Below are 26,345 nucleotides of genomic sequence, written 5' to 3' on the forward strand. Positions count from 1 at the left end.
TAAAACCATTACCCCTTGTCCTGTCACAACAGGCCCTACTGAACAGTCTCTCCAGCTTTCCTGTAGGCCCCCTTTAGGTACTGGAAGGTCGCTATAAGGTCTCCCTGGAGCCTTCTCTTCTCCAGGCTGAACAGCCCCAACTCTCTCAGCCTGTCCTCATAGGGGAGGTGCTCCAGCCCTCTGATCATCTTTGTGGCCCTCCTCTGGACTTGCTCCAACTGGTCCACATCCTTCTTATGTTGGAGGTTCCAGAGCTGGATGCAGTACTCCAGGTGAGGTCTCACCAGAGCACAGTAGAGGGGCAGAATCACCTCCCTTGATCTGCTGGCCACGCTCCTCTTGATGCAGCCCAGGATGTGGTTGACTTTCTGGGCTGCAAGCCTGCATTGCCGGCTCATGCAGACTCATATCTTCAAAGCTGAACAACCAAAATTGTATCATTGATTTGAGTAACTCCAGAATGGGCCAGCTGTCTAAATGCTCATCTCTTAAAAAATGAAACAAAGAACACAGATAAAGAATTTAACAATTTTATTAAAAATTGTACCAGTTATTAGAAAAAAAAAATCCAAGTATTAAAGTATTAAAAAGCACCAAAGAAAGAAAGCACAAAGCAAATATACTGCACAGATACAAAAAAAAAGGAGCTCTGCCCGGTCACCATTGGTACAGGCAGGAGTCCTGGAGGCACACAACCAGGATAAACAAAATGCTACATTCTCACTGGGTCTCAGTCCATGGCGAAGAAGGTGTGTGCACTTCAGGACTAATCCAGACAGCAGTCTCACAGGAGAGCATCGGCTTTACTTCTGCAGCAGGACAGTATCATATTCTGGTGAATATGAGAAGGCATGGGGAAATCCTCCATTGAGGGAACGTTTATTAAGTACATTGCAAATTCTAGCTTACCTTACCCTTTTTGATTTCCAGATGAGGGACTCTGAAGTTTTAGAAAAGGAAAAAAAAAAAAAAAACCCACCAAAGTAGAAAAGTCATTCAGGAATGGGAGGGAGAAAATGTAAATCCACATTTCACAGTAATCTCATCAGTGAATTTTACCGAGAAATGTGGGAGACTGTACTACATACCATTGAAGAGAACAAAAGAAGAGATACATGATTAATTTTACAAAAAAAAAAACCCAACAGTCTAGATACCCGAACTCAAATTTTGTGGCAGCATTTTCAAATGCACCCAGTGGAAACAGACATACAAGTCCCCTGGGCTGGGTTTTGAAATTTCCCTTTTACAAGCCTAACTTCTGACATTTCTTTAAGGAGATATTGACAATGCCATCTTTCCATCACACCAGTCTCTCCCCCTTTTATCATAAAATTTTCCTTTCAGAATAGTCTGAACGAAACTGGAGCTGAGGAATCTGTGACGATGCTCTCCTGGAGCTGTGTCCACAAATCGGGGAGACTCCTTTAGAATTAAGAATAACTTTATACATGCAAAATTTCCGTAATAGATTTTAAAAACAGTTTAAGAATCCACCCTTCCCACCCCTCTGTTCCCCAAAGGCAGCAAAGAGTCTGAAGACAGAACTGAAACATGGCTTTAAAAAACAGCCCACAGACATTAGGTTTCGCTTCCCAGAAACCAACTTCCAGCATGGGATTCGCAGGAAGAGACCCTCCTTTCTGTGGCTAAGGGGGAAGGTGAGGCACATGGAAGAAAGAAGGGGTAGGGGATGTCAGACTGCATTCAGTTTAAGAACACACATACACACGCACGCATGCACACACACACAGACACACAATTACATTCCAGTGCATTTGATGTGTTTGGTCTTTTCTGCTTTTCCTGGTGGAGAAGAACTGAGCTGTGTTAACACCTGTGTGAACACACGCAAACCAAAGAAACAGAGACCACTGAAGTCTTTAGGAACTGTAAAAGACTGTCCTAGGATCTTTTATCAATTCCTTGAGGTATTTCTACTTGCTAAAATGATAAAAGGCAACAAGTAGGCATTTTTGCAAATGATCACAAATGCCAGTTTCAAAGACAAACTCTTTTGTAGGACATTATTAAAAACCTTTGTTGTCAAATTATGCTAATACTCGATAGTTCTTGGTCCATGTGCAGAGCTCCCATGAATACGAATGGGCATTCCATGGTCCTTTTACTTAAAATCTCGTGGTAAAAATTGCTGGTAAAACACGGCAAGATCTCCACATATCTGCATTCCTGTTTGATCCTAGCACATATGCTGAGTGTTGTCCCTATTTTTCCCTTTAAAAATACCCTCAATAGTACACCATTCAGCATGTCACAGTCTCACCATTCCCCCAGCTTCAGCAGAGATATGGGCCATGACCAGCAGTGGACAGGTAGAATTCATTGTAGAGTCGACAGGGTCACGTTGCAATAACTGTCTCAAGTAATTTTGCTTTTTCTTAAAAAAACCAACCCTTCTCCCTAGTCTGCTAATGGGCAGAATCTGCAGTTACCCAGAAGAGTGCCAAGCCCCACGCCGAATGGAGTTCAACCTTGGTACAGCTCCAGTGACTGCTATGGAACAACTCCAGGACTGTAGTAACCTCCATGCACACATCGCCTATACCTTTAATCGAGGCTTGAGGGGACAAAGTAAACAGCCAGGAGAAAGAAAGACGTCTTTGCAATCACCCTTTCTGTATCAAGAAGGACTGGGTTCCTTGCCTCTATTCCCTTGTTGATACACAGCTCCAAAGCAAAGGTTGATGAGGAAGTTTCTTTCAGGACTCCTCTAACGAGAGTTTAGCCAACAAACATTTAATAACAACCAGCTATTTAAACTGAGATATGTGATCAGTTACACAGGAATTCAGTGCTACCAGGGATTATCAGCACCTTGGGAGAGGCTGCAGTCCCACACACACATCCAAGGGCAACTCTTTCCATACAAATTCATCCTCTCCTCTGCCTTTGTTGTATCTATTTACGGCAGTTTGCAGCTATCCCTGGACAGTCACTTTGTGATTACTGGCTCAGCTTTCAAGAATTGCAGGAAACAAAAATAAAACTATTCCCTACTAGCACCAGGCTTGCTGGATCCAGGGATGGGCAAGTTACAAGATATCCAAAAGGGTGGGAAGTTGGGAAGGGATAGGAAGAACTCTATCCCTCAAGGAAAGAGCGCTGAGGTCTGAAGCTGCTTTGGAGATCTGGAGAAGGCAAGCAAGATACTTCAAGGCTGGTGGTACCACTAGCAGCAGCTCAAGCTCTTCTTAAGAACTGCTTGTTAAAAACAGGAATTTGGTTTAGGAGAAAGATCCTACTGTTCTTTCTAATTGTTAGACTGTAGTTTTACAACACAGAGAGAAACAATGGCCCATTCCTTTCACCAAGACAAACTAATATCTAAAAACCTGAGCATACTCCTTCACCAACAGGACTTAAACCTTATGTTCCTTGGAGCTTTTTCCCCAAACAATAGACATATGTCCATGGTCACACTGCAATAGCTACTCTGTGGGGAAGATCTCCTCAGTGAGTGCTCAAGGGGCCATACTAATGTGGAACGGGGAACAAATACATGGCTCCTGTGCATCTGTGTATTTACTGAGAAAAATGTGAAATCTTCCCTCTACTTCCTCAAGTAGGTGAGACTGTAAGTATGAAGTAGCTCCTCTTCCATAAGTGAATAACCAGCCTGCCCCTCAAAATCTACACGAAGCAAAATAAGACTTTTGGGTTGACAAAGCACATTTCCTTTCTCTGAGATATGCAGATATGGAATATAATTAAAATATATTATCAGTGGTTGTAAATCTCTGGCACCAGTAACCAGCCGGCATATTGCAGGAAGTTGGCCTTTGTCTAGCATTAGCTCTGCGCCTCCAATGAAGTATTGTTGCTCAAGGAGATTTTAACTTGAGACCCTGGCATGACCAATTTTGATAAGTCTGTTGTTACAGTGGAGAATATGGACTGGCAAAGATGTGTCTTTCCCTGAGCCAAATGACTCTGTTGAGGCAGGCAGCCTGACTGAGGAACAGTTTCAGGTACTTGAGAAGAGTCTTACCCTAGGTAAACTGCTTGGGTTGCAACACCAGAAAGCACCAGTACCAGACCTATCTTTCCAGCTTGTGCATCCAGAAAACACACCAGGCCTTATTGGCAAGTTTGGCAGTCAAGTCAAGGCAGAGGTGAAGGGGAAAGCTCATGACAGTTTTTAAGTGTCAGATGCACTTGCTGAATTCTTCATAGTTTGCACGGCTGTTACTTTGTAGCTTGGACTATTCCTGATAAATAGGTCCTGGCAACCAGTGGAAAAACACAAGCATCACATCCTAGAGCATGCCCTGCAGTCAGGCAGCATTGCTACATTACTTCCTGAGCCTCAGCACTTCCACTCCTGCCTCTTTAAAAGCTTAGTGGACATGGTGGTGTTAGGTTGATGGTTGGACTTGATGATCTTAGAGGTCTTTTCCAACCTTTAATATTCTATGATTCCAATTTAAGATTCTTCTCCTTAACATCCAGCTTCTCAGGAGTCCCCAATTCAATCTGTGCTCGCACTACCCACCAGGCTTTCCCTCCATTTAAGTCCTTGTACTCCAATGACCAGCATTGACTCGAAGCAGACTGTGCAAAGCAAGGAATGGAAAGCCTCATCTCTGTGAATGTGGGCAGAGAGCAGCTTCCTATACTGCTGCAGCATAGCCAGCAACAGGTACCACTTGTGTCCCTCTGGGTACCTCTGTAGTGGACATGCTTGAAGAAACAACACAAAATCAAAACCATTCCCCTCTCCTAAAAGAACCTCCCGCCCTCCCTCTCAATAAAACCCACTCCCCAAAATATGACTTGAGATTCATTTCTACGTATTATTAACCATCATGGACAAACATATTACTCTAGCTCTAGCTAGAAAAATAACATAAGAGGAGGAAATAAAGCTTTTCTCACATAAACTCTCCTTATGTTGGAAGAGAGTGATTGTGAATATATGAAAGTGAAAAAGGCTTGGGGACGTCTTTCAGGGAGCTGAAGTACAGGATGCAAATCAAGAGAATGGGGTTGGGAGAGAGGGAGAAAGTCCAAATTTAACTGTGTTCAGCAAATTGTTACCAGACACTATAGTGCAATGATGAGATTATACAAATACCAGAGAAAGCATGAATTAGAGAAGGATTATGCAGAGAGGGGTGGAGGAGAAAGCGTATGTGCAAGTAAACTACTCTTCCCATACAGTAATGCTTATTTTTCAGAGTGGACCAAGAGTAGAAGAATTCCTCAACACCTGAAGTCGACATTTATAACAGGACCAAAAAGCAATTTTCTGGACAGCTCACACTGGTTGTATCATTTGAGACCTACAACAAGGTGCAGTGGCAATATGAAAATGGTCTGAAGAAAAGAAAGTTTGTATTGTTTTTCTGTTCGTGTCTAACCCTAGTTGTCACTGGGTTTGTGAACTAACAATATTTAAGGCTACAGGGAGGTAGCCATTGATATTTAAGGCTACTTCCTTTTGTTAGGGTGATTTTCCTGTGCTGATCCAATAGTGTCAGTCATACGGACAAACTTCTGAGTGCATACAAACCAGGAACTGTTAGAAGATCTCCCTTGAAGTAATATTACTGCTGCTAGTCTATACATACTTACAGCAGCCTCCAAACATTACGTACTAGAGTAACGGACAGACTGCTTGTACAGTGTACATGTCAGACTAGTTGCTAATTAATTTCCCTGTCAAATCCTGAAGGAAAACTATCAGATGCCTGGGACCTAAGCCTTCCTGACCAACCACATTATAGTAAGAGAAAAGAAAAACAAAACAAAATTAACACCCATCATAAAACTAATAAAAACATATACATCAGCATTGTAGAAGAATGACGCTGGTGTCATATTCCATGGTTTTTGGCTTCATGCTGGCTCCTGGGCACTGCGAACACTGAACTGGAAGCAAATGGTATCAGAAACTAATAGCCACCAGCAACTCCAGGAAAGGTTTAATTTCAAGACTGTTCTACAGCAATAATTTTGTCTATTGATGGCAATGACAAAAAAACAACTTCATGTGAAAGAGTTGCAACTGGTGCCCAATAGAAAGATTGAAGAGATCGAATTTCTTTGTGATTTTCTCTCACAGAGTGTACAAGGAAATAAACAGTAACCCATGCAGAAAACAAGTAACTTGCTGGACATAAGCTACTTGAATGTTTTCATTGCTAAAAATAACTTTTTTTTTTTGTGGAGGAATTGAGCATCTCTGCTCTGGAAGATACCCAAAGTATGTTTAGAATCATCAATCCCAGACATCATTTTAACTAGCAGCCAAAATGACACTCCTGCACTTTACCATTGACTATCACACAGGGCAGAGGAAGCTGTTAGTCTAATATTTGCCTCCCTTGCACAGAGGTCACTGGCGTGGGGAACCAGCAGCAAGCTTTACCAAACACACCCACATTCTGGTTTTCCTTCGACAGTGTTGGACAAGAGCTGCCTGCCTCATGAGGCAGGCAGCAGCAAAGAAGAGTCCGTAAAAACACCCAAACTTGAAGACGAGTATCAGAAATTCAGAGTCCTCACATCCGGCCGGCGGTGTGCAATGTCTCGCCCCCGAACCAGTGTTTGTTCAGTGCTCCCTGCAGACTGGATGCGGCCTGAAAGAGGCGGGTGAAGCTCACCTCTGCCCAGTGTGGTTCCTGTTCGCCTCCGCGTTTAAGGCCAAGTTGTGTAGGAAGAGAAAAAGCTGCCACCACACTTGATTTCTGTTCTGCTGATGCTGTAGAGGAGAACAGTTGAAGTAAGGTTATTTATATTTCTAAAATTGCAACATATCACTTCTCTTTTCCAATAACAACTCAGTTACACTTTTCAAGAGCAGACACTTTAATCCCATCAGCATAACAAGGGGGTGCAGCAAGGGATGAGGAGAGAGAGGGAAATGATAAGTTCTCCAGAAATAATTGTAGCTCTAACATTACAAAAAGAAAAGAGCAGATCCTTTATGCATTGTGCACAAGAGGATTAAACTTTTTTTTTTGCTTGTAGGATTTTGCAGAGTTTAGCCAAGTGCTGTTTTTAATCAGATTGGCTTCTGAGCCTTTCAAAAGCCCCAGCTGCATGAACAAACAACCTTTTTTTTTTTTTTAAAAAAAAAAAAGCCCCCCTTCACCCCAAAAGTAAAAAAAAAGGAAAAAAATATAACTGGTGATCCATCTGTAAGTGATTTGACACCGTGAAGGTCAAAGGGTTAATCTTCAATTTAAACCACACTGCTGAGACAGCAAAACTCTGATTTCATCTAGTACAAGAAAACACATTCGTGCACACACACACTCCCCCACCCTCCCCCCACCACATTTTCCTTCCCAGCATCTCCAAGATAATACTGCCCTTTTTATAGCCACTTTTGACAGTAAGCCATAAATAATCAGCCTTGGAGCCCTTTCCTACTGACTGGAGCCAATTAAACCTTAAGCAAGAACATACTTGAAAACACACAAAAAACCAAAACCAAGAGGTTATTTCAGGTCCCATTGTCAAGGAAGAAACATGGGAGTTGAGTTTCAGGGGGACACCAGACCATATAATGCAGCTTTGGGGCAGGGACACTGTTCCTTCTTTTGTTATATGTAATCACCCCTGCAAAAGTGGCTCCGATTATACCCCCACCTTCCCACACTTTAATGGCATCTCACACAAACAGGTGGGTTTCTCTTTACATTGCCCAGCCTGGGATACTATTTCACCTCAATAACCAACCCTCTATTAGAAGTCAGTCTTTGTTTTCTCATCCAGAATTCCATATTTGCTAAGCAGAACTGATCATTTCTGGAAAACAAAACAAACCAGCCCCAATCTCCCCCCCGCCCAATCCCCAGCAGACGAGGAAACAGAAGACTAGCTTCCAACAACTTTGCCTCAGTGCACAGGAGTTCATAAAAGAGCACTGAAGCACATTATATGAACAAGATGTTTCAACTCAGATTAGCCCAACAGGGCAGAACAACACAGTTGCAAGGCATTCTTTACATAATCACAAACAAGAGAGAGTTGCAACTGGAGTTGGTGTATTGGAGATGTGTCAATGTGTTAACAGTCATTAAATTATGTTCGTATTTCAGCGTGAGTAGATCTGTGCCATCTGAATCACAAGTACACACAAAACAGGCTTCAGAAAGCCTGTGTTCATCTTGCATCTTATCAGTGGGTCATTCTCGTTACCCTCAAGACTTAACAGTTGTCTCCTGGATTTAGAAGAGTTCACACCGATCCCATCACACATTTCATCACCACTGTGTTTGGAGAATAACCCACAGACAGCAACTCTAGAGCCTAGTATCATTTATTTCAAAATAACTGGCCCTGAGTTCAGTCTGTACTGATTGTCCAGACATTGCTAGATTTACAGGTGAAAACAATCTTTTACAAACTATCCCCAGGGCTGGGTTACAAAAACCTAATTTGATCTCAAAAGTAAGATGCTTTTTGTTTTGCTACTCACCTCTCAGTTTGACCAGGCTTGTGCTTCCTTGTCAAACTGCAGAAGTTCTTCTCACCCTCCTCCTGAGAGCCACATCAAACCTGCTCAAACATGCATGGGGAACCACAGTGTCTCGATGACATCCAGATACCATGTTTTTATCAAGCTACTACAGCTTAAGTGGACTGCTCCTTAAACAGAGACCTTTAGAGTGGCATGTCAATGAAGTGGCAAGCAAGCACAATGTCACCTTCTGCAGTGTCCAAAGTCGGGAACTATGCTAGGAGAGCACAGTGGACAAACACGCTCTGAAGACAATCTGCTTTGGCAGATTATTTTATTCTATCGGCAGCCAAGAGGGTAAAGAAGTGTCTTATAGGAACTTAGTATGGGAAATGCAAAAGGGTGTTTAAAAATTGATATTGAAATCCTAAACTTGAAATATATCTCAGCTTCACTGGTGGACTGTCTTTAATGGAAACTCTCATGGAATTTCATAAAGCAGTTTAATTTGAGGGCAGACGAGAGGAGGTGTGCTGATTTGGCATATGCAATTTCAACTATTCCACACTGTCAGGAGGAGAAACACATGTAAGAAGCCCTGTATTAATATCTTCCTTCATGTAGGAGGCTGCTTTGTGCTTCTCACACACCAGAACAGGTTTCTAAATATTCTGTCTCCTCCTTAAGTTTTAGATGTCACCTCAGAAGAAAAGGATTACTTATTCTTTACAGTGAAAGAATCATAGAATGGTTTGGGTTGGAAGGGACCTTCAAAGGCCATCTAGTCCAACCCCCCTGCAAGGAGCAAGGACATCTCCAATCAGATCAGGTTGCTCAGAGCCCCATTCAACGTGGCCTTGAATGTTTCCAGGGATGGGGCATCAACCACCTCTCTGGGCAACCTGTTCCAGTGTTGCACCACCCTCATCATAAAAATTTTTTTCCTGATGTCTAATCTGAATCTACCTCCCTCTATTTTAAAACCATTATCCCTTGTCCTATCACAACGGGTCCTGCTAAAGAGTTTTTCCTTGTCTTTCCTTGTCTTTCCTTGTAGCTACTAGGAAGGCTACAATAAGGTCTCCCCGGAGCCTTCTCTTCTCCAGGCTGAACAACCCAAATTCTCTCAGCCTGTCTTCATAGGAGAGGGGCTCCAGCCCTCCTATCATCTTCATGGCCTCCTCTGGACTCTCTCCAACACAAAGTTCATGTTGAGCTTCTTGTAAACCAGGACCAAGTCCTTCTCCTCAGAACTGCTCTTGATCCATTCTCTGCTCAGCCTGTATTTGTGCTTGGGATTGCCCTGACCTATGTGCAGGGTGATGTGTGATAGGTGAAGAAGGCCACATTCAGGGAAAAACAGTAGAAGGATTGAGCTCATCATCCTCCTCTTTTTTTGAAGGTGGGGAGCTTTTTGAGCAAGCTATTGGGGTTTGTTTTCATTTGGTAAGCAAGAGTTTTAGAGCTCTGCTTTAAGAAGGGTTACAGATCTGCAAGAGAACCAGTGGGATGTAGTATGAAAAATACTGAGAAAAACTCCAATTTTTTTTTAGTTTATATTCTATCGTGTTTATTCTACTGCCTCTTAAAGCCACTTTTTTGGTACAGCATTTTTGTTCTTCTCCAGTTAAAAATGTTTCCCCACTATTTGCCTAAGACAGTAAAGGAGATTTCCATGCAAGAACAGAATAGGAACTATTTTACCCTTGTTTCCCCCTGCACATAAGAAACATAAGACCTCAAATCACTTTATGAAGGACATTGACACCATTGATTTTGTTTTAAAGTGAAAAAATAGAGCACTAGGCCAAGGGCAACTTTCCAGGTTTTATTCCTAGACCCAGGGCTTGCATTTCGCTGGGTCCGTATTGAGCCAGCATTTCCTTCCACGGTGGTGTAGTCCCACACACACTTTCACTGGCTTGCATACTGAAGCAGCCTGCTCGTGCTGTCCTGTCCTTGCACTAGTGCAGGAAAGTGAACTAGAGCAGGACAACGATCAAGGCCAGAACTAATCTGACAACGAAGTTGCCTTGAGTCATGATCAGGTCATCCTAATCCATCTGATCCATGGCATCACGTAGTCAGGCTGATGCTTGCGCCAGCACAAGAGAAAGGTGACCTCAGAAGAGGAGCAAGCTAGGACTGGTTCCTTCAGCAGCAAGCCTAGCTAACGGGGTTTACAGTTAGGGCTTCACTTCTGGGCTGATATGCTTTCCGTGGCACTAATACAGCGTGGGACAAGAGCCACTGAATGGAAATGGCGGATATTCTTTCCAATACAGAGAAAACAATTTATGGAAAGGACTGTCCGAGCCTAAAAAATGTCCTTTTCACAAGTTTCAGTAGCTTTTCATTAGATATGCCTCTGTCAAGACCAAAATACTCAAATATTTCAGGACTGAGGGGTTTTTGGTGTGGTATAATTTACTACCAGGAAGGACAGAAAACCCAGGAGAGTGACTCCCTGAACTTGGCATCTAACTTTTTCAGCCTTCTAAGACTCGTAACTATTGTGGCACAGGTTTATACTTTTCCTAAGCTTCACTATGCTGATTTCTCCCTCACCAAAACAATCCAATCCTCAGAGTCACTATTGCACAAAAGTATCAAGGATGAACACTTTACCACCTCCATGCGGTAGCAACACAATGAACATTTTGAAGCTCCTTTCCCAAGATAGAAAGAAGCCTCTTTTGCCCTCTACACTAACTGTAACTAAAGACTAGACTTGTGAATACAGTAAGTCAACACAAAGCTGGAAACACATAAAACCATTTCCTATTGCAGCTGCTGCTTTTTAAAGGGGATATCCTTAAGAGACTGTCTGTCTGGGGCATTAGCATGAATGCTTCAATGAGTCACAAGGAAAGGCCACTTTACAGGAAATGTGTCCTCTGCAGCAACAGTACATTAGTGAAGCCTATTCCGTAAACTGTGCTGAACTAAAAGTCAGAATACTGGTAAACAAACACAAAAACAACCATCAAGACTTTTACTGGAAGCAAATGAAAGAGGGACAGGACTGACCCCACGTTTATTCCCTCCCTGTAATTAATATTCCTCATACATGTTTCACACTGTGAGTATACAGCTATGTAGCTGTCAAAGAGCACCCCAGATGTCACAAGATGTTTACCCCAAGCCCTTGCATGGGGTGATCAAGGGAAGATCAGTACAGGTAATACACCTTAAAGAAAATGTGGTCCTTCTGACACAGCTGCTTGAATCCTTGAGCATAAGTGTTTAACAGATGAATAGGATTTGCTTTTCCACCTGATACATATGTGCCATTAATATCCCTCCTTAAAAAAAAATAAAGAATATGTTCATCATACACACATCATGTCATATATGGGTATGTACATTCCTGTCACATATACAGAAAGGTACATCTGTCTACTCTCTTTATCTCATGGGCAAATTTTGACTTTGCCTCATGCTTCCAGATAGTTAAGGGTCAAATTCTTATCCCATCTTAAAGAGAGGGATTAAAATATGGCCATAAATGGCACTATTACAGCAAAAGAAGAATAATGGCATATGTGCACATAAAAACATCATTCTTCCTTTAATGACTAATACAAGTATTAGCAATAAGTTGTTGGGATTTTATTTATTCACTGAAAACAAAAATACTTGCACACCGGGAGCAGCTGCTGACTCATCACTGAAGGCTGTTTTGGCTGCCAGGTGGCTGGAGGCACATTGTGCTACCACAAAATATGCTTTAGCTTAGAAAGACTAGAAAGTCACAGTCCCCAAGGCAACAGAGGTTACAGAAGGTGTCCCCCACTGGAGAGAGAAATGCAGGCCAAGGGAAGCAAAATACAAATCTTTCCAGCTGTGATTCCTAATGACCAAAGAATAATACATGTGTAAAAGCAGCAGAGGAAAAAAGGAGACAGTAACAGAGAAAAACTGAAAGAGGAGCTTAGCAGCACGATTTCTCATGGTGACACAGAGATGGGGACAAGGATCTTCTTTGAGGATCTGCATCCTTCTGGCTTGCAAGCCCTTGCAGCTCTCTCATGTGTGACTAAACTTGCACGGGTTGAGGGAGGCGTCATCTCAAGTACTGCTTCCTTTCTCAAAGCCCCCGTCAGGCTTTGCGAAGCAAGATAAGCAACACGTGAGAGGAGAGAGGACATACAGAAGCAGGCGCAGCAGGGTGGGATACGAGGTGCAGGAGACCCCCAAAACCCATGTACTGGCTGCCCAGCCCAAGCAAGGGGGATGGCACCGACCCTCACCGACGTGCTGGCCTGAGCAGCGAACGGTGATGTTCACTGCCCCAAGCCTGCTGCAGGCACAGCTGCGCAGGTGAGCCCTTTCTCAACTTTCTTGTAGTTCAAAAACAAACATGCAGTCACTCGCGCCTTCCTCTCCGGAGCAGGCAGGAAGGGGAAGCAGACAGACGCCATGGCAACAGCCAGCTGACGGCAACCTGGGAAGGGCAACCACAGGCCACTGCGTTCCCAGGCCCCTAGCCTTCCCCTCTTGCACCCTTGTGGGGCACACAAGCTTATTTTCCATAAATACAGTAAATAAGGGTCTTGCATTTCCATACATCCACACCTGACACTGCTCTCTACCTGTGGCGCGGGGTTTGGGGGGACTGGCCCCCATGCCGTGGAGGGAACCAGGGTGCAGGAAGAGATGCCCAAGCCTGGCCTCCACGCCCAGAAGACGACACTCCCTCCCCACAGCCACAGCTGCGGGCAGGTTTATTCACTCAGATCCCCTGAGCGTGAACAGACAGAGCCGTTTCACCGCGTACCCTGTTTATCACCTATCCGGGACAGGCCGTGGGATGGACTGACCTTTATTTCACATCGATTTCTTCATCACCAGAAGGGAGGTGCTCCCGAAACGGCTCAGTGCACAGGAGACACCCCCTAGTGATTAAAGCGCACCTCGGGGTTTTGTTAAAATAAAATAACACTTTGCAAGTTTTTACAGGAAAATATCCCGGCGGAGGGGTGAGGGCGCAGGGCCCCGGCCTGGGCGCAGCGCTGAGGCCCGCTGCCAGGGCAGCCTGTGGGCAGGTGCAGCGCTGGAGCCTGCGGGCAGAGCAGCCTTTCGTCAGCAGTTCTGGTGACTCAGAGGCTAAATTTAGAGAGCGATATAAACACAGCAGCCACAGCGCAAACACTGCCCGGCAGAGCCGCTCTCACACACGGCCCTCTCGCCTGCTCCTCCTCGCCGGCCGGGGTCCACGCGTCCCTCAGGGGCTCGCCTGGGTGAGTGGCTGCAGGCCCCCATTGCCAGCATCTTGTCAGGCCTTACGTCACGAAAACCTAATTGGGGTTAATAGAAGTTGCCTCACTGCTTTTATTTTTAGACCACTATTCTTTCTGCTGCGGTACGGTCCTCAGAAAGATTCCTTTGCCATTGGCGAGGGTAGCTACCAAGGAGAAACAAAAAAAAAACCCAAACAGAGACTATAAAAGGCTAGCAGGGCATTCCTTCTCAATGCCATGAAACAAAGGAGTACTCTGCACTTGGGCACTTGCTTTCCTGCCTTTCCACCATAAAATTTAATTGAGTGAAATACAAACACGCACACTCCTCACCATAAATAATCAGTCCAAACATCTCATCACCCCCCTCAGAGATGGCACTATCTTAATAAGTTCAACCAACCTAACTGGAGGACTGGAGGCAGAACAACTGGGTTCCAATCAGCGATCCCTGCATGATCTCAGACAAGTTGTAACCTGCATTTCCTAGTCTCCCACACTAAAAAACAAGTAGGATACTACCGCAATTATTTCTTAATTGAAAAATAATTTCTCAGCTGTCACACTACTAAAAGCAGAAAGCACGTTACGGCTGTCACTGCTGGCATGGTGCTGCGAGAGCCAAGGAAATGCCGAGGAGCCTGCAGAGCCCAGTGTACAGGAAAAGAAGCAACACTGTGCACTACTTAAATCACACAGTGATACTGCAGGTGACATTAGAAACACTGTAAGACAATTCACTTGTACAGTCCCAAAGAATTATTTTGTGTTCTTTAATGTGGGCAGTCTTGGTATTCTGAGGTTGTAGCCCCACTGTCTCAAAGCACGCTGGTCCCATGTCCAGTGAGGTGGAGGATTCACGGTGGGCTCCTGCACAGAGCTCGCAGTGCTCTCCTGTCACCAGGCTCCCTTATCCTCTGCCCACTTCCTCTACCAGAGCTAGGCAGGAAGTTTTGCTTTTTAACATTATCCCCTATTTTAAGCAGGAACAAAACCATAACATATTTAAATCTTTTGTCAGTGGAAAGCGTAGAGAAGGATAGACTAGGCTGATGCAAAAGTTTTGTGTTTTTTATTAAGCGGATATACAATGATTGCACGTGACTGTCATACCAAGAGTTTGCGTAGCCCAGCCTCCAACAGCAGCTTTATGTGGCTGCCTGAGGAAAAGCAAAGAGGGCAAGTACATGCAATAGCTCCACCTAATACTCTTTCAGCATCTAACTAGTTTGAGCTTAGGACTTCCTGAGTCAGATCTGGTTTCTGTTTATTTAATGTCTCCTTCAATGGCCATAAACTTGTTCCGACTCCCCCTGAACTCAGATAAAGCGCTGGGATGCACAATATGCCTTGACAAAAGAGTTCCACAGAGCTACATACTGCATGAAAAGCTACCTCTTTACTTTGAGCTGGCTCCTACTAGCTTGACTTGATTTTGCCTAGTTTTTGTACTGCGAGAAATTAGTCTATCCACCTCCTTCATGTCATTTTTTATTTCTGTTTAATGTTGCTACCCGCTTGCTTGTGTCTTTTTTAGGCTTAGCAGTCCTAGCCCATTTTCTCATTTTTCATACAGAAGTTTCATCATCCTTCTTGCCTTTCTCTGAACCTTTTCCAGTTCTGCTGCATCATTTTTGGAAGAAGGAAACCACAACTGTATGTAACATTCAAGATACAGAAGAAACATGGATTTATACAGTGGCATAACTATGTTGTTGTTCTCAGTTTATTTTCTTAACATACCAAAGAATTTCATTTCAGGTCAGATGTGAAAGGGTCCAGCAAGTTTCTGTTAACCTAAATGTCAAGTAATCCCCTCCACAGGTGACAGGATTTCAGAACAGGTGCTAGGCAAGGGGCAACAGGTTGCTGTGTCATTTGTATGCATAGGAGAAGGTGCACTTCCAAGCCCACCTTGTCAAAATAGAAAAGGGAAAAAAAATAAAATCTAACAACATTAAGCAAAAAATCTGTCTCCACTTCCTTATAGTGAGTTCCTGACTCCACTGACTGTGTGAACTTCTTTTCCCCCTAAGGCACAATCCTCTCCTTGAGCCTAGGATCCATAGTCCTGCAAGAACTTTGCTTTACATCTCAATCCTCCCAACTTGATACCCACGCTACCCTCTTCCCTCTAAACCAGGCTCACCCACTTCAGGAGTTCTCCACCTGGTACTCTCCCTTGCCAAGCTCCTGCATCCTCAGCTAGAAATTCAAGTTATGCACCGACGGGCAACCCGCAGACAGCAGAGTTGAAGAGGCCACCCACTGCTTTGCACAGCAGCAGCATGAACCAGCAAGCACTAGCCAGAAGAGAAGATCCTGAAACATACTGACCTACTCAGGAAGTGAATGAAAGCACCCACCCCAACTCTCAAAGAGACTGCAGGTACAAGTAAAGCAAGGAGCTGCCGGTGCTACAGGCTCAGCTGCAGGACAATTTGAGAATCTCTGCATTACATTATCAGGAAGCTTGTCTGAGCATTTTTTCTAAAATGTAAAGTCATCATGAAGGACAGTTTCCTGCAAACAATCTCAGTTTTAAAAAGCAACTGTTAAAAAATTCCCTGAGTGTCCTCAATAAATGATGGAAGAAAGCCTGAAGGAGTTTGGGATAAATGATGCACACACAGTGCTGTGTGCCCACTCTCTCACGCCAATAAGTTTCCGACAAGAGACACGGGCTCCCTGTTGCATAAGCAGAAGCGTCTCAGAGGAGGCCTCAAAAGCTCTCATGAGAGACAGAGGGGAAAAAATATGCAAAATGTAACAAGTTTCACTTTCAAAGGAAAACAACATTTCCTCCTAGACATTTTCAGTGTCATTAACTTGAAGCAAACAGGTACATGCCGAGCCATCTGTCCACAGCCGGTGTGGATGCAGGCATCCAGGCTCCACAGGCTGCTCGAGCTTGTTGCAGTGACAGCGAGAGTTACTTACTGAACCAACTGGGGAATTTAGAGAAACAAAGTTTTCTGTAGCTAGATCCACAGAGGCTTTTTGAGCATGGTCAGCATATCTAAATCAACTGCAGGATTCCTGATGTGTTGGAAAGGGGCTTTGTTGTTGTTTGTAATGCACTTATTTACTCAAGAAAGCTCAGCTCTGATTCAGCATCTGGTTCTCATTGAGGCTCAGCTTTTTTTAAACCAAGCTTTCCAGATGGGTTGACTGAAGCACAAGGAGGTCAAGCGACTTGTCTGAGGTCATACAGCAAGTCAGTGGCTCTGCTTGGACCCGAGCCCAGAAACGTTCAAGGCTACCACTCCTTGGCTCTTAAAGAGACAATTTTATCCCCTGTGAAGTGATCTTATCACCATGAAGAAGAGATGCTATAAAAGCAGTCCCCTGAAAGCTGCAGCCTGCTTAGAAAGAGTTATTTTATTTGGAAAAAGCCGTAGCGTTCCAGTGTCTCTGTGGGGCAAGTCAAACTGAGGGGTGTGATACTAATATACAGTGTCATCCACCCCACTCTTGTATAACCCCATGCTCCTATGGGGCGGCATTACACTGCTGCTGCAGTCCTTGGTTGCCTACTCCCATCCCATCTAGCAGCGTGTCATCTCGTGAAATACACAACAGCACAGGATGAAGCCCCTCCTCAAGGCGGGGGAGCTCAAGTGGCAGTCAGAACCTAAAGCAGAGCCCAAGCACTTGTTGCCACAGCCTGGACATGTGGTGTGCAGGCAGCGCATCCCAGCCGACTGACCAGCAGATCCCCTAAGCTCAGGTCTGCTCTCCATAGCCTCAGAGTGCACCCTTTAAGCTCAGCAATAGCCTGGGCTAGAGCAAACAGTTCACAGATCCCATGGCAAAGGCACACTTGCTCCAAACCAAGGAGGAGGTGGCAGGTACTGGGTTCTTCCACAGAAAGCGTGGCTTGGCTTTACCTTTGTTTTCCAGAGGCAGGGTAAGAAAAGCACAAGTGAAGGAACATTGCCGGAAGCCGCACAGCCTCACACAGGTAAGAGGTACTAAAGAGCTCAAGAAAACACAGATGGGTCTCACATGTCATTCTGCAGAGCCCTTTGCAAACTGGATCAACTTGTAGCAGGCTCTGCTACTCAGGAACACAGGGCATTGCTTAAGTCCTTCCTATAATAAATTCAGCATCTTAAGGAGATGAAAGCCGCAGAGTGCAAGGGAATGTTGCGTTATTGCTCTAGCACTGCTCTAAGGATGCAACAGCCAGGTTTTAAACTACTGTATTCTGTTTAATATATTAATAGGAAATGAAACACTGAAAATGGTGTACATGCCAAAAGCAAGCATAGGTGCGGCCAACTTTCTTATTCTTACGAGATACATAACCAAAAATCTTTTGTATAGCCAAGAACCACAGAATAAATACCACATAGCTCTAGGAGCCCAGGGAAGAGATAACAGTGACTCTCCAGGGTTCCCAGTGTGGGATGGGGTTAGACCATGCGTGCAGCTGAGTCCAATGACAACTCAGTGACGTCACCCTCAGCAGCTATTGCCTGCTCAGTTCCTCTCTCAGCCAGGGATGTACATTAACCAGCGGCCTTTGTGTCAACACATCCTTTCTGCTGCAGCAGCAGAATGGGAGCCATACTCAAACTGCTGGAGGGCCTCGCAGAACCCAAGAGCCATGAGAGGGCAACTCTTGAGCTAAATGGATGCACTACTGCAACGCTGAAAGCCTTTCCTGACTCCCACTGAAAGAGCACATACGTTTTCTTTCCACAGGTTCACAGATAAGAGGTTTTGTGGGCTCTGCAAAGAGGCAGTTTGTTGAAAACCAGGCTTGCTCTCTCTCAGGACTTCACAAGACCACACTAGTGTGACCAACTTTGTGGTATTCTAAATCTGATTTAAGACACCACTCTGGAAAGTTGGTTTTGACCAAATGTTTGAGACAAGCCGGAATGGGGCATCCAAATCAGGGATTAGCTTCACAGCAAGATAAACGACAGCCCAGTTTTCCACATCTCAGAGACTGCCCCTTCCAAACCACAACACATTGTGAACCCGTTCACGTGTCTCCAGGGGCAGACTGCTCGCTTCTTCAGCAACAGGCTGGGAAGGGCCATTGCACACAGGACAGAGGGGCTTCTGCAGAGGAGGTCTGTGCCAAAAGCCAAAGGAAATCCTCCACACAGGGCTGGGAGGGAAGGGATGGGGCATGACAACAAAACGCTCCACGGGGAACAGTGCCTTGGACACTAACATGTGGATCAGTACTCATTTTTTCTGACAAACAAGAAAGAATCCCTTAACAGATCCAAATGCCAAGGCCTATCCCAGGGTCAGGCTGTGGAGAACCACTGGCTGAACTGCTCCCTCCTCGGGTTAACTTTTCGGGTTGGAGTTGTGTTTTTTTTTTTCCTCTGTTTTGTTTTCAAATTCAAATGGCCGCTCGGCTCCTCCTCCCCTCTTCCCTCCCCACCCCCCCCCCCCCCCGCCCCACCTTTTTACAACTTGTTGCTCTTCCAGTGCAAACAAAAGCCGCGGGGCCCCTCCTCCGCCGGGCCGAGGCCTTTGTTTACCGGTTCTCCCGCGGGCCGGCGGGCGGCTCGCCCCGAGCCGGGGGGCGGCAGAGGGCCCGGGCCGCGCCGGGCGGGGCGGGCAGCGCCGGCTGTGTTTCCAAGGCCCAGCCAGCAGCCAGGTACGCTCCCCCCCGAGGTGGAAGGGGTCGAGTTACAACCAGTTCCACCGCTTCGCTGCTGGGCTCCTCCACCGCGATGGCTGGCTTTCCCTTTCCTGTCAGAAGCCGGCTAGAGAGAGCGGGGTCTTCAGCTGCGGCTGGCGAAAGGGTGGCACTGGGGAAAACCCCGTTCCACCACACACAACGCTTGGCAGAAGTCTCCTGCGACTTGCTAAATGGCATTCATAGCCCCATCTACATCTCCACAGACTAATCTTCCTCTTACAGCTTCCTTAATCCTCCTGCTGTTTGGTGATGAGGAGTCCCAGAACTCCTTCACCTCTCCCACGGCACAGAGAGGACCAAAGCACCAAAGCTTTGCCCAACCACAGGCCACCTTCTCCAACCGGGACAGAGCTCCTCACTTACCTTTGACAAGAACTGCAACAGATCCCACGGTTAACAGAGCACCCACTCACTTCCAGTGAGAGAAGCTTTCTGTCCCTCTTTGAAGCCAGCAACAGTGCCAGCTTCTTCATACGCAAGCGGATACACAATCTCCTTCTTGGGCTTGCACAGAAGCAGCAAAGGGCTGCCTACTGCCAAACCTCTGCCACCTCTGACAAACTCTGCCTGAGCCAGGATTTCCATTTCATCCCTACTCAACAGAGGAAGGCGGGCAAGGGAGAAAGAGTCAGGGGTTTTAGGGGTGCTGGTTTTATTTTGTTTCTTTGAAGATAAAGATTTCTTTTCGTTTTCCTTTTTTTTTAAAAAAAAAAAAAAGAAAACAAAATCAAGATTCTGGAGTGTGGTTTTCAGACCTGATGGCATCTAACAGCTGTCTTTTGTTGTGAGGAAGTTAGTCACAAGTCTGAGATACTAGCTAGGACTGTCTGACAGCGATGTTGCTAGCAAGTCTAGCATGATCTAAATATACTCGCACAACATTTCAGACAACTACCCCTAGACAACAAGGAGTGTCAGAACAGATTCCAGGCTTCTTGTCATCTCCAAGATGAGGAGCTGATATAAGCCACAGATGGTCACTTGTGCCACTGAAGAGAAGATACTGGTAGTGAGGAGAGTGGAGAAGAGTGAAAGCTGTAATGAAAAGCAAGGGGAGACCCCTGCAGAAAGCCTCAGTGACCCTGTTGCTGATGAACTGGAAGAGCTGGAATAGCAGCAGCTAACACAGAACAGCTACCTTCTGAGGCAGTATATGCAATCCCACACATTCTCTTCCCTCCACCTGCCAATCTTCAGGAAGAGTCAGCAATCTAGCCTAAGCAAAATCCATCAAGATACTCCTGCTGTTTTATCGCTGCTGGCAGTCTGCCGCCTTAGACAACAGCTCGCTTAGCCAGTGCCTGGAGCCGGTCTTCTAGAGCACCACTCCTGGATAGCTAAACCCCCAGCTTCCCCTCCAGAGACATCCTACCCTCTGTATGTGGAGCCGGTGGAACTGGTCGGCAATGCACTGCAACTTCCGTGCAATCTGCACCTCGGCCCGCGCTTCCCGCTGACCTTCCCGAGGCTCCTCTTGGAGGTGCGGATCCAACGCAAAGCCAACTGGAGGGACATGTAAACGGTAACCAGCATTCCCTACAAAACAGGGATCAGAAGGGTCATTCTTCCAGAGCAAAGAGTAGCTCTTCTACTCAGTACACTTTACGGAGGAAAGAACTGCACATAATCCTACATTTTTGAGTCATGTTAAAGTCCAGTTCCCGAAGCCCAAACAATGACTGTAGTGTAAGCATGCAGTAAAATATTTGCTCAGCTTTTAAGTAGATTTATATCAATTAAGCAGAGCATTGTGTTGCTTCCCATAATCAAATGACTGGCAGGATCTTAGACTTGATTCCTTCTGCTTGTTTATAGTTCAGTCAAGTGCTGATTTTTTTTTTTTTAAATGACAATTTTGCAGTTTTACAAGATCTCTGCCTCAAGTTGTCTCCCATTAAGGGTTGCTGTATCTTTTCCATTAGACTTTTTTCAGTTCTCTGGCATTTAGAGGGACTGATTTGAATTAAAGCTGAATCAGATACACAAAGCTGAGTGGTGTCCCATTAGCTACTAATAAAATACTAGATGGACGTGCTACTTATTCAACAACTTTAACTCCAGTAAAGAGCCTAAAAGCTGTCACATCGAGTGTAAATTTTTCATTTCCCTCTCTCCACTGCAAGCTTCTAGTAGTCTTCCTATGTGGATGAGACAGCACTAGAAGTTCAAAAATGTAGGCAAATCACAGGATACCAGGTATGGTGAGCACTTAAACATCTAGCAGTAAAATAAACGTGACAGAATAAAGCCAAAAAGAAAGAGTGAGAATATCAAGGACAGTGGAAGAAATGAGCAAGTGCCTGGTTCCTGCAGTGGACAAGCAAGGCTAAGAAATACAAGCTGTCTTTCCTAACGGAGTAGGACCAAAGCAAAATAATTTCAGTCCTTTAATAAAATGCCCTAATAAGAGAAACCTTGCTTGATTGGGGAGGTGCTAAAGGGACAGTTTCCTTGCTGCAAAGCTGGTGATGCTGGAGTGCTCTTACCATAGAAGAGTCTCCGGGGCTCTTCAGTGACTCCACAAGGCAACATAACATCCTGACTGGAAGAGGATGGGCTGAGTGTTTGAGTTGCCTTGTCCTGCTGCTCAGGATGCCTGATACCGGGACCACAGCAGTGTGTGAGGGGGAATAGTTGAAACCTCCCCAGAAGGCAGCTGTAGGACTGGTTCTGTGTGAAAATGCCAGTTGCAGTCATCTCACCAGGCTGACCTGCAAGTCCAAAGTCATCAGAGTGAAACACGTCATCGTCCAGCCCATCCAGGCTAGAATAGTCCTCTTCCAGGTAGCTGGGGCGATCCATTGCTCCTGCAATAAAGGGACATTTGAGGAAAGAGCTAAGACATAACAAGAATGTTGTCCAGGAAAGAATGCCTTCTGCTCCAACAATAAAACACAGCTCTTTTTTCCATGCCTGACTGCATCCCTCCCTCCATCCCTCCCTCCCAATGCTGCCCATCTGCACGGGCAGGAGAGGCAAGTGACTCATTGGTGACGGTCAGGGCTTTGTGGAAAGTCCTCGAGTGCTGGGCCAGAGAGAGACAAAGTTCACACGTGTCTAAGAGTCCACCCATAGCTTGTCACAAGGAGGGGGCCAACCCCCAATCTCAGCATGTAGAAACTGAAAAGACATTGTTTTAAAAAGCAGCTCCACTCCTTCAAATTGCCCCGTGGCCAGTCAGCTTCTTTGGGGTCTGCTTTGCTTTGGCCTGCTGTATTTGAACTTTATGGAATGCCCCATTCACTTTTTCCCATCTGTTACTCATTGATGAAGAAAAGCTCTAGTCCTGCAAGGCCAGACTTTTAAGAAACACCAGTGGTTGCAGAACTCGAGAGCTGGCAAAGCCACTTCTGTGAAGCTCTCCATAATTTTTCCCTATAAGGGCCAGCTTTCCTTTCAACTTCTCATTTCTTCCCTCAACTCAACTTAAGACATGTCCCAAACCTGGCAATGCAGTCACTTCATTACTCCTGTTACCCTAAAGCCTACATGCACCTGTCAGTGCAGCTACTACTACTAAACACAAAACATTGCTGGTGTCAGTGTTTAAAGCAGGACTTCTGTAGATGCCATAGTAAACGCTCCTGAGCTCTGTTGTAGCACAAAACTGGACAAAGACGGTAGAGGCAAAAAAAAAACCCCAATAAACCCTAAATCACTATTTCAGAGCTCTTTGCAAACATATAGCAACTAGAAGCAGATTTACCAAAAAAGCCACAAGTCCCTTTACTGTTACCTGTGCATCTAACCCAATTGGAAGACAATCTCCTAAGAGATCCATCTCCAGGATTTCCACCCAGTTCCAAACAAGGCAGTGAAATTCAACTCTTCACGTCTCTTCCTTTGCTCTGGTTTGCGAAGCATTTAACAGAACGGAAGACTAGCAAGAGGAATTTCAGGCCTGAAGAAGACATTAACAATAATTTTATAAGGATGTGTTCGGCTCTTTCCTTGGTGCTCCCATCTCCCACAAGGTGAGCAGCGCTCACTCCACCAACATGTTATAGAGGAGACAAAGGGACGGAGCAGTGCAGGAACTATTTGTGTAGGGCTCTGACTCAGGGCCGCTGCAGTTATTTCAGTTGTTGCATCCCAGCCCAGCTGCAACTCCCCCAGAAGAGTGATAGTGCAGAGCAGAAGGGGCTACCGGCCCCACGGCCGGTCCAGCTGCCCTGGCTGACAGCAGTGTTGTCTTGGCACCTCACTCGAAGCGTCCATCCTCAGCTGTGGCTTCGAAGTAGCAGAGGGACAGAAGTTACAGGTCCCGGGACGCCGGCACAGGTGATCTCCTGCCAGCCCTGCTGCTGGACCGCCGTCACTTGACGGAAACGCAGGGCGACAACGCATTTCGCGTTTGCAGCAAGAATTGTCAGCTCTCATCCCACAGAGCCCCGCTGGGACACGGGCATCCAGCGCAAGAAAGCGCAGCAAAGGCGCAAAGCCAGCCGGCAGCCCAAACCCCGAACAAAAGAGGGGCTGGACACCAACAGCGTTCACTCGACCTCCCGCCAGCACCACGCTCCGGCTGCTCCGCCGAGCTCGGGGGACAGGCTGAGCAGGGAGCGCACGGGGCAGCCGGCCCTACCGCTCGCCAAGGCCCTTCCGCACTCCCGGAGCGCCGCTCCTGCCGGCAGCCGCGGCCCCCCCGCCAGAGCCGCCGGGCGCCCCGCGATGCGAGCGGGGGGGGGGAAGCGAGGGCTCTGTCCGGCGGCGGACGCGGGGACGCGGAGCCCGCGCGCCTCCAGCGCCGTGCCCGTCCCGCGGCGCGAGACCCGGACCGCCCCCCCCGGAACCCGGCGGCGCCGCAGCCGCGCGCCCGCTCTGACAGGCGGCGGGGCCGGCAGCCGGCGGGAGGGAGGGGGGAGGGCCCAGCGCGCACGTGCGTGCCAGCTTCCCAAAACAAAGCTGGCCGGCCTCACTTCGGCACCGCCAGATGCCTTGAACTCTGCCCCGCCCGGGCCCCAGCCCCTCAGAGTTACCCCCGGCCAAGGGGCTGGAAACGCGGCTCCTCCGGGCAGCGCCCGGCTACCGGTAATCAGCTACCGGGGCGGCCCGGGAGGGGCAGCGCCGGCTACCCGCAACCGGACACTGCTCGCATCAGCACACCGCTGCCTTCTCGGTGCCCACCGGGCTCACTCCCAGCCCGCCCTCCCCCTCTTCTCCCCGGACGCCGCAGGACCCCGGGGCAGGAGCCGCTCCGCGCCGGGGCTGCCCGGAGGTGTTGCTGTCACGATCGCGTCCGGCCTCGGCGCCGCGCTGACCGAAGACCTGGCTCAGAGGGGCCGGCCCCCAGCGGCGAAAGGACTTCCCGAGCAACTCACCGAGAAGCGGGACACGCGTCCCGCGGGGCCGCGGCGTCCCAGCACCCGCCGCCGCGACTCCCCACCGCCAAACTGCCGCCGCCGCCGCCGGGCGCCCCGCGAACAGCTGACGGCGGCTCCGCCCCCTCAGCCCCGCGCCCCGCCCACGCCCGCCGGCCAATGGGCGGAGAGGGGCGGGGCGCCCCGCGAGGGGCAACGGCAGCCGCCGTCCGGGGGTGCGCCCGGCGCGGGCTGGGCCGGCCCGTGGAGAAGTGCGGCCAAGCGGCGGGAGGGGCCGGTGTCCCGTGTCTCCGGCCAGGCATGGGCAGAGCCTGGCCCGGCTCCTCCGTGTGTCGCCCCACCGAGTGCTGGCTCGCAGCGCTGTGGGGGAACCCCGGGTACTCGCCTCGCCGCTCTCCTCATCGGTGCGGGAAGAAGGCGGAGAGGGCCCGGCCTGCGACCCGGAGGCAGGGCTGTGTGACGGGGAGGGCTGCCATCGCTTAAAAACTGCTTTTCTCTCCCTGGTCTTTGCGGGAAGGTGAATTGCTCCGTCCTGTATCAGGTGGGAGCACGGAGGAAATGCGTGCCTTTGTCTGACAGCCTTCAACGGGACCGGCTGCTGGGACCGGGGCCCCTGGAGCTGCTGCCAGGGCAGTCATCCCCAGCCAAGAGCAGAGCTACCAGCATGGCTGGGCTAGGTTTAAAACTGATGGGAGTTTGACTCCAGCTAGTTGATTTCCAACAAAACTCTTATTTTTTTTTAATAAGACTTCTTTTATTTAGGCTTTAAGTAACTTAGAAACTTCCCGCTGACTTTTAAAGTCTGGACATGGAGGTGTGAGGGTCAAGGAGCATGTCATGCTCATTCCTGTGTGTGAGTAGTATAATGCAGGACTAAAGAACTAAACTACTAAAAATAAATTCTCAATTGTTTCTGTGAAGCCCCCTCACTGAGAAGATGAAGAAAAAAAGCAAGCCTTATGCTCCAAAAAACAGCTCAGTGCCATTTACCCTTACTCTACAATTGACTTACCAGCTCGCCCTGAAACCAAGAGAAAAATCTTACCAAGATGCAGGACCCAGCTCCTAAGCACAGAGCAGCACCCTGTCAGGCTGTTTTTAAAGCCTACGTAACAAGATCACTTGGAGGGGAGATTTTAAAATCCAGCTGGCAGCAGAGTAATGTTAATTGCTGTCAAGTCTGCCACACAGTTATTGAGGTTCGTAACTTAAACTCAGGGGAGGGGTTAGATTGGAAGCTGATGACTAGCAAGGTGAGGTGAAGTACTGTGGGTTCCTCTGTCACGTTCTCCTGGCCAGGCTCTGTGAGCCTCTCCAGTTAAATGCTTCAGAGTCACAGTGATTTTGAGTGAGGTATTTACAGTTGCTATTAATAGACCACAGGCTAATAATGTGCATCCTCTCCCAGAGCCCATTTCTTTATGATTCTTGTCCAAGAGTTCATTTCTATTCTTTTATTTTCCAGAAGGATTGAGCCTTTGCTTTGTTATGAGAAGATTAGTGCACGTCTGACTTGCACCTCACCACTAAGTGAGAAAGAAAAAGGACTATTTTTTTTTTCATTTTCAGTAAGGGTCAGGATCCTAAATTAATTAAGCCTCATTGTCTGCTATCCTAAATTAATTAAGCCTCGTTGTCCATTTTCGATAGTCAAGGGAGTTGCGAGTAGGAAGGGA

General features: G+C 47.1%; 1 protein-coding gene across 5 annotated transcripts; it reads right to left on the reverse strand.

Annotated features, from left to right (window-relative positions):
• Positions 1 to 516: 516 nt before the first annotated feature.
• On the reverse strand, positions 517 to 24,759 carry BMF (Bcl2 modifying factor). 5 transcript variants are annotated; one of them, XM_086749104.1, is made up of 5 exons: positions 24,670 to 24,759; positions 22,060 to 22,155; positions 20,721 to 20,884; positions 6,627 to 6,724; positions 517 to 832 (listed from the first exon to the last, which is right to left on the reverse strand). In XM_086749104.1, the coding sequence occupies exons 2-5, from the start codon at positions 22,148 to 22,150 to the stop codon at positions 826 to 828; spliced, it is 360 nt and encodes a 119-aa protein (XP_086605230.1). In that variant the 5' UTR covers positions 22,151 to 22,155; positions 24,670 to 24,759; the 3' UTR covers positions 517 to 825. The 5 variants fall into 5 exon arrangements, with proteins under 5 accessions (XP_086605230.1, XP_086605227.1, XP_086605228.1 ...); XM_086749101.1 differs by having other exon boundaries at positions 21,835 to 22,155; XM_086749102.1 differs by lacking the exon at positions 24,670 to 24,759 and adding an exon at positions 23,085 to 23,299 and having other exon boundaries at positions 21,835 to 22,155.
• Between the last annotated feature and the right edge of the window lie 1,586 nt (positions 24,760 to 26,345).

Source organism: Chlamydotis macqueenii, chromosome 5 (assembly GCF_036417535.1).
Source record: "Chlamydotis macqueenii isolate bChlMac1 chromosome 5, bChlMac1.mat, whole genome shotgun sequence".
Lineage (NCBI taxonomy): Eukaryota > Metazoa > Chordata > Aves > Otidiformes > Otididae > Chlamydotis > Chlamydotis macqueenii.